Below are 7515 nucleotides of genomic sequence, written 5' to 3' on the forward strand. Positions count from 1 at the left end.
GATGCCGGGGCCAGGCCCAGGGAAGCCTGTGGCCTGTCTTCCAGGGGTGGCCCGCGGGCTGGGGTTCCAGGTAGCAGACCTTGGGGCTGGTGGTAGTGAGTCCGAGGTCTGAGACCAGGCCTGGTGCCAGGCCGCTCCAGAGCTGGCGCAGCCACCAGGCCTCACTCGTGCTGAGACCCAGGTCTCCAGCTCCCACCAGGCCTGCGGGAGGCCCTCCGTGCTGAGGGCAGGTGCAGGCGGTGGCCCACGCCCTGCAGCACTAGGGAGCCCCACAAAGCCAGCGGGGTTGGGGTGGGGGGGTGGCGCCCCACACTCCAGGAAGCTGGCAGCCTGAGGAATTCCCTCGATAATACCACCATCTCTCCGGTGACCTCTTCCCCCCAGCGCCCCCCGCCTCTCCCTTTTTAGGAGGCTCCCCTCAGCACTGATTATGAAAAGGAGCCTCTGAGAGGGTCTGTTCTGAGGCCCAGAGAGGAGCAGGGCCTTGCCCCAGGTCACCCAGCAGGTTGGCTTCCCACAGTGTGTGCCCACAACCCCCAGCTCGACCCCTGATGGCGTGGGCCTGGGCTGCGCCCCTCCCCTGGGCTTCTGCATGAGGAGGGGTGAGGAGATGAGCTCCCCAGTCCTGTGGGTTCAGACCACCAGGCTTCTGAGAGCGCAGACACCCTGGGGCCGCCTATACACTGTCAGGTTGCAGCTACAAAACGCCCCCGGTAGCTGCAGGCCCGGCTGTGTGCACAGGGAGTAGGAGAGGCAGTGTGTGTGCCCAGGGGTTCATTGCTGCTGGTGTGTATGTGGGTGTGCAGATTATGTGCAAATGTGTGAGGGTGAGTGGAGTGTGCAGGTGACATGTGTTCAGCTGTGTGTGTGCAGATGTGTGAATGCATCTTTGTGTATGTGCACACCCGACTGTGCACCAGGTACATGAAGGGTGCGTGTGTGTGACCCAGGTGTGTCTGCGTCAGGGAGTGTGTGTTTGTGAGCTCAGGTGTGTGTGAATGCAGAGATGCAGGAGTGCACAGGTGTGTGTGTTTGTGGGCATGCAGGTGTGCAAACCAATTTGCAGGTGCTCTGCTGCGCCTGCTCGCCCAGGGTGCGGGTGCGGCTGTGGGTGCTGGTGGCATGGAGCCTCGCTGTGCCGCTCTGGTGAGCCGGGGGCTGGATTTCCCAGCATTAGCCCGGATTTCCAGGGCTTACCACGCAGCCGGCCGCATTACCCGCTTCCAGGGGTGGCCCGCGGGCTGGGGTTCCAGGTAGCAGACCTTGGGGCTGGTAGTGAGTGCCCTGAGGTCTGAGACCAGACCTGGCGCCAGGTGCTCCAGAGCCGGCGCAGCCACCAGGCCTCACTCGTGCTGAGAGCCAGGTCTCCAGCTCCCACCAGGCCTGCGGGAGGCCCTGCCGCATTACCCGAGCCGACCAGAGCTTCTGTGCCGTGCGGGGTTACTGCTCAGCCAGGCTTGGCCAGGACGCGGCCGCGGAGGCGGCCAGGATGTGGAGAAGTTCGTCTGGTGAACAGGTGCTGAGGGTCCCAGTGGCCACAGGGTCAGTCTGGAAGAAGCGCAGAGCGGGCAGAACTCCTCGGTGCCCCCCACCAGGCCCCTCCCATTCTGTACCCACCAGGCCTCATACAAAACAGGAAATCCACCGCCCACAGCCAAGTAGCTCCTCTCTGTGCCCTTTGCCCACCCCAAGGTGACTCCGCCCTCCCCCACCAGCCCCAGGCCTGACAGCCTCCTTCCCGCTGGAGGGCACTGACTTGGGAGGCTTCGTGCGGGATTCCTGCTTCCTTAGAGGACGAGCGAGCGGAGCGAGGGCCTGGCCAAGGGGGAGCGGGAATGGGCCGCTCAGACCCTCTGGGCTGGGACACGTGTGGAAGGGAGAGACGGGCCTCTCACGCTGCCTGGCTTTAAGACCTGCCTCTGTGCCAGGGCCCGTCTCTGTGGGAGTGCCCGCTGGTTCTAGAGGTTGTAGAGACCACTGCTTCTCTGCTGGGGTCAACGTGCGACTGCCTCCAGGTGACAGCGTGCGCCCTCACACGGGGGCTCAGAGCAGTGTCCGAGCTGTGGGGGGTGGGAATCCCAGACCCTGGGGCAAGGAGGGGCCTGGGGTGGCCGGCCCCACTTGTGCTGTGCACACAGCAGCCATCCCAGCCTGGGATGGCGAGAGGAGCCCCCAGGGCCCAGGCTGGGAGGGCCGGGCCGGGCATCGCTTTCCTCTGCTTTCCTCGCTTCACACCCCTCCTTGTATTTTGTTTGCAGAAAGGCTCCGGGGCTGGAAAGCCCGCACTGAGCTCAGGGCTGGCTCCAGTTTCCAGGGCCCAGAGCAAAATGAGAACGAGGGGCCCTCCTTCAAAACTTATTAGGATTCAAGACAGGGCCGCAGGCATTAAGCCAAGCACCGGCGCCACCTGCCATGCTGCCGACTCCGTGTTAGGGGGCTCAGCAGCCACACTGGGGCAGGGCAGGGTGGGATCTGGGGCCTAGACCCCTGGCCCCACCACAAGTCTGTCCACTGCAGGGCTCACTCTGCCCAGAGAGGGGGCCTGTACCCTGGCCACCAACTCCATATGGGCCCACTGTACCCCCATAACAAGGTGGGGGCAAAGGGCCTAAGATGGGTGTCTGACCTAGAACCCATTCCTGTTCCCAAGAACCCCCAGTGTGAAAGGAGAGACAGCCCCTCCCTCAGGGAACCCCCATGTACTGAGAGAGACACGCCCCATCCCCAGGGCACCCCGTCCCCAGGGCACCCCCAGTCCAGTGGGGAAGACAGGCCTGTTCTTGATTCCCAGACCTCCACTGTTCCTCCAAGGAGCTCTTGTGAGTCTCTGGAGCCTGTCCCCCTTCCTCCCCGCGGCCACGAGTCCCCTCCCACTGGCCTGTCACCACCTCCCCGCCCCCACGCTGGAGACAGCTGCCTGCGTGGCTGAGAGTGTGGGTGCATGTGAGGACGGGAAGGGCGGGCTGTCTGCAGGGTGTGTGCTCCCGGGGATCAGTGGGCCATGGGGCAGCCTCCGTCCCACGTGCTGCAGGTTTCATGCGGCTTCACAGCTGCGCTTGGGGAGGAGCCTCGTGGTTCGGGTGAGGCAGGCGCTTCCCCCCCATTGCACTGATGAGAACACTGAGGGCCGGAGAGGGTGAGGCTCCCCAGGGTCACTCAGCTCTGTCCTCTCGGGGAAGGGCTGAAGGAAGGCCTTTAGATTCAGGCCACGAGGTGTTTATGGAGCCGGGCAGATGGTGAGGTCATGAGAACAGAAAGACGCGCCCCCCAGGGCTCCCAGATGAGGCCAGGGCTCTGGGGACCTCAGGAAGCAAACCCAGACCCGTGATGTCCACTGTTGGGTCGGGTACAAGGAATGAAGGGTGTCGGGGGATTGGGTAGAGCTGGGGCCAGGGAAAGGTTCCTAGAAGAGGTGGCATGTCAGCCAGGCCCCAGGGGAGGGGCCCAGGCCCAGAAACAGCAGATTTAGGGAGCAGGACTCCCATGGCCAGATCTGGGGGCCACAGCCGGGGCCTCCCCTGACCACGGGCGGCCAGAGGGGCAGCTGGGCCTGGGGGACCTGGAGGGAGCAGACGGGGAGCGGATCCCAGCTGGGGGCGGTGGGAGTCGTCAGGCCTGCCTGGAAGGCCCCACGAGTGAAGAATGGACTACCGGCACCCAAATTAATGGGCTTTCATTTCGCCAAACATCTGTCACTGTTAGTGCTGGCGAGCGAGCGTGAAATGAGCTTCAACTGTGCTGCCCTGCGCGTTGTGCTGGGTGCTGCGGCTCCCGTGCCAGTGGCTGCTCTGCACAGGGTACCCATGGGGGCAGCCGCTGAATGGGGGGCCTGGCTGAGGGGCTGGGACACCCTCCTGAGGAGGGTCAGCTGTGGTCCCGACGGCGGGCGGCCCCTCCAAACAGCGCATATCAGTGGGGACACTTCCACCAGCTCCCGGGCTGGGCACTGTCCTGCATGCTGTTACCATGGCCCCGTCTTTCCTCCTCACAGCCCTGCCAGGTAAGTGCAGGACTGTAATCATCACGCCTGCATTACACATGAGGACACAGAGGCAGGAGGACGGACTTGGTCAGGACTTGAATTTAGGGCTTCTGGTCTGAAGTCCGGCTCTCCTCCATGCTCCCTCCGATCCAGTCTGTTCCCGCTGCGTCTGCCTCTGGGGAGGGCGGAGGGTCAGGCCGCGAGGTCAGGGCAAGCCGCTCTGACGCCTCCCCGCCCGCCCCAGCTGTACATCCAGACGACCACGCTGACGGTGTCGGTGAGCCTGAGCGCCTCGGTGTCCCTGGGGATGCTCTACATGCCCAAGGTCTACATCATCCTCTTCCACCCGGAGCAGAACGTGCCCAAGCGCAAGCGCAGCCTCAAAGCCGTGGTCACCGCCGCCACCATGTCCAACAAGTTCACGCAGAAGGGCAGCTTCCGGCCCAACGGGGAGGCCAAGTCTGAACTCTGCGAGAACCTCGAGGCCCCCGGTGAGTGTCTGGCCCCGCCCTTCTCCCTCTGGACCTGCCCAGGCCCCGCCCCCTTCCTGGGGGCGGGCCAGCCCCCCTCCCCCCTCAGCCAGGTCATGTTGGGGCCCGGAGAACCCCAGGCTGCAGGTTAGTACCCTCCGCCCTGCCTGCCAGTCCTGGGAGCCGAGAGGACCCCCAGGCCCCAGCCCATGCCCACCCTGTCCTTGCCCTTCCAGGGATCTCTGCCCTCCCCTATCCGGAGGGAGGCCATGAGGGCCTGATTCACACACTGTGATGTGAGGACCCATTTCTCTGCCCTGTGACCTTTATCCCTCGGGGATCAGGTGGTGTAGATGGCCCCTGATCCCTGGCCCTTTGGGAACCGGGGGGCCGTGGCCCTGGCAACAGCCCCGCCACCTCCTAGCAGGGCCCTAGAGATGGGGGCTCGGGACACGGGCCCTGATGGGTAAGTGGGGTGTGGGGGGGGCAGGGGCCTCCAGAGGCCAACGTTCTCAGGGAGCAGGCGGCCCTGGGGGTTGTGCAGGCACCTCAGCTGCAGAGGGTCCTTTGAGGGCTCAGGGGAGGGAGGGAGGCAGAGAACGTAGCGTCTGGGAACAGGCCCAAGGGCTGGGCGGGTGGGACAGGCCCTTCAGGCTGGTAAGGCGTGTGCGTGGGAGGGAGCAGGGCACCCTCTTTGCCAGCTGCCCTGGTCCCTGCAGCCAGCCCTGTGTGAGGAGACGAGGTGGAGAGATGGCCAGAGGGCAGGGCCGCGGAGGGACAGGTTAGGCCCCGGGGGACCAGTAACAGCGGTGACCATCTCCGGAACCCTGTGTGCCACACCTGTCAGGTACCAGTGTTCATCCCCACAGCCATCTTGAAAGACAGATATTTTGTCATCTGTGTAATACAGAGGAGGAGAGAGGGACCACCCAGGTCACAAGCCAGCAGGTGGCGGCCGGCCCTGACCTCCCACTATCCCCGCTGCCCGCTGTCTCCTGGGACAGCCTCAACTTGTGGGGCGGGGCCTCCATGGGCCTTGCTTAGGGTAGGGGGGCTCAGGGTCACTGTGGTCACCCCGCCACCGCAGACCTTGGCGCCCTCCCTGGACGCCCTGTGAAGTGGCCGCTCCTCCTGCCTCCCACTCCCTTGAAGTCTTGGGGGACATCAGGTCCTGGTGGGACAGGGAGTGAGCACTCTGTTCCTCCTTCCACTCGGGGAGGCCGGAGGGGACAGCGTCGAGGGCAGCAGGAGGGACGCGGGCTAGCTCAGGGGAAACAGATTTCCCTCCCGTGTGTCTGGTCTGGGGCAGCGCTTCTTACAGGCCCTGCCTGGGGCTCCGGGTGGAGCGTCGTCCCTCCGTTCTCAGCACCGGCCCACATCCCTCCCCACATCCACGCAGGATTTTTCACTTGTGAACTTCACAGCAGTCCTGTGAGGCCTGGTTAGGGCTGGAGGTTTGATCCCAGCTGAGGCTCAGAGAGGGTGAGTAACTTTCCTGAAGTCACACAGCTAGGTGGTGGCTGGCTGGCCCCATGACCCTCACTTCATATGGCCTCCCTGTCTCTGGGTCCCCATTCTCTGCGGAGTAGTGTACCCCGCTCTGAAGCACCCCTGCTTGATCGCCACCCACCTCCACCAAATGACTGGTTCTTGCCAGTCCTGCTCCTCCCAGAGGCCAGCGTCCCTGCACCTGCAGCCTGGGAGGTGCTTTCATTGCGCCGGGGGCCCCCACGCGAAGAGGGGGAGGGCGGAGTGTCCTCAGAACTCCCCACCTCTGGCCTTCCGTGTCTACCCAATGCAGCCCCTCACCTGGCCCTTCTGTCCAAGCAGAGCCCCTCCCTGCTCCCCGCCCCTCCCTCCTGGGCCCCTCCCTCTGGGCCATGCCCTGCTCTGCTCCAGGGCTCCTGGGAGAGTGGGGCTCAGCCCTCCCGGAGGGTGGCACTCATGGTGTGTGACATCCTAGGGGCCACAGAGGGCAGGCAGGCTTCACGGAGAGCTCTGATCACACCTCTGCCTCTGCTCAGCTGGTCACCTGGGGGCAGGGACAGGCACCCCCCTCCCTCCCCCCAACAAGGAGGGTGGGCAAGGGAAGACCTTGCTTCCAGCTCCCTGCTCCCTGCAATGGAAGGATGAGAGCTGCCCACTCACCTCCACCCTGCAGTGAGGCCAGAGGCCCCACCCTTTGCCCCCTGTCTCTCAGCTCGGTGACAACAGGGGCCATGCGGGCCGGGCAGGAGCCGGGTGTTTAATTCCGGGGACAGCCCGACAGCGGCGTGTGAGTGAGCAGGAGGAGTGGGGAGGTGTCACTCCTGTGGAGCAGGGACATTTTTCACGCTGTCGCTGGCAGGCCATGTATCTTTAAACAAACAACAGAATAAATAATTCAGGGCTGATTGCAGGCAGATTGGGTGCGGAGACATGGGGGTGGCAATGGGGCTGTCAGCTCCGGCCGCCACTGCCCAGCTAACTGTTATCAGAGGCAGCGGAGCCTGTAGACCAGCAGCCACCAGCGGTCTGTCACCAGCAAGGGCTGGATGGGCTCGGGGCCTCTGCCCACACCCTCGTCCCCCACACCCTCGTCCCTTCCCCGACCCAGAGGATGGACTGGGGGTCCCTCTCCCCACCCCTCCCCCCTCATCGCTGTAGTGATTTCAGCCCTGCCCCTTTGCCCATCATATTGCAAGGTTTCAGAGTATTTCCATCCATCCTGCGGCCGAGAGCCACTAAGGGTATCATCCCATTTCACAGGCGAGGGAATCGAGGCTCCCAGAGGCTCGGTGTGTTGGAAGGGCCACACGGCAGGTGCTGAGGTCCCCGTACTGGTCAGGGCAGGATTGGCCCCCAAGTCTCCTGAGTCCTGTCCAGACTCTTCCTTTTGTTCCTCACAGTTAGCACCTGGGGGACCCTCCTGGGCAGATCATTGCTCCCATTTTCCTGATGATGAAACTGAGGCTCCGCCGAAGAACTTGGGTCCCTGGCTTGTAACTGAGGGCTGAATGCTCTTCCAGGTTCTGGAAGCCATGGCTGGCTTTTCTGCTGGGGACAGCTCTGGTCTTAGAGGGA

At 64.1% G+C, this 7515-nt stretch overlaps 1 protein-coding gene across 1 annotated transcript in view; it reads left to right on the plus strand.

Annotated features, from left to right (window-relative positions):
* Window positions 1–7515, plus strand: part of GRM4 (glutamate receptor, metabotropic 4) — a 104591-nt gene that overhangs the window by 93505 nt on the left and 3571 nt on the right. The window contains exon 10 of the mRNA XM_014529589.1: window positions 4227–4473. Coding sequence (XP_014385075.1) covers window positions 4227–4473 — 247 coding nt within the window. The remainder of the gene's footprint in view (window positions 1–4226; window positions 4474–7515) is intronic.

This window comes from Myotis brandtii, unplaced genomic scaffold (genome assembly GCF_000412655.1).
Source record: "Myotis brandtii unplaced genomic scaffold, ASM41265v1 scaffold687, whole genome shotgun sequence".
In the NCBI taxonomy this organism is placed as follows: Eukaryota; Metazoa; Chordata; class Mammalia; order Chiroptera; family Vespertilionidae; genus Myotis; species Myotis brandtii.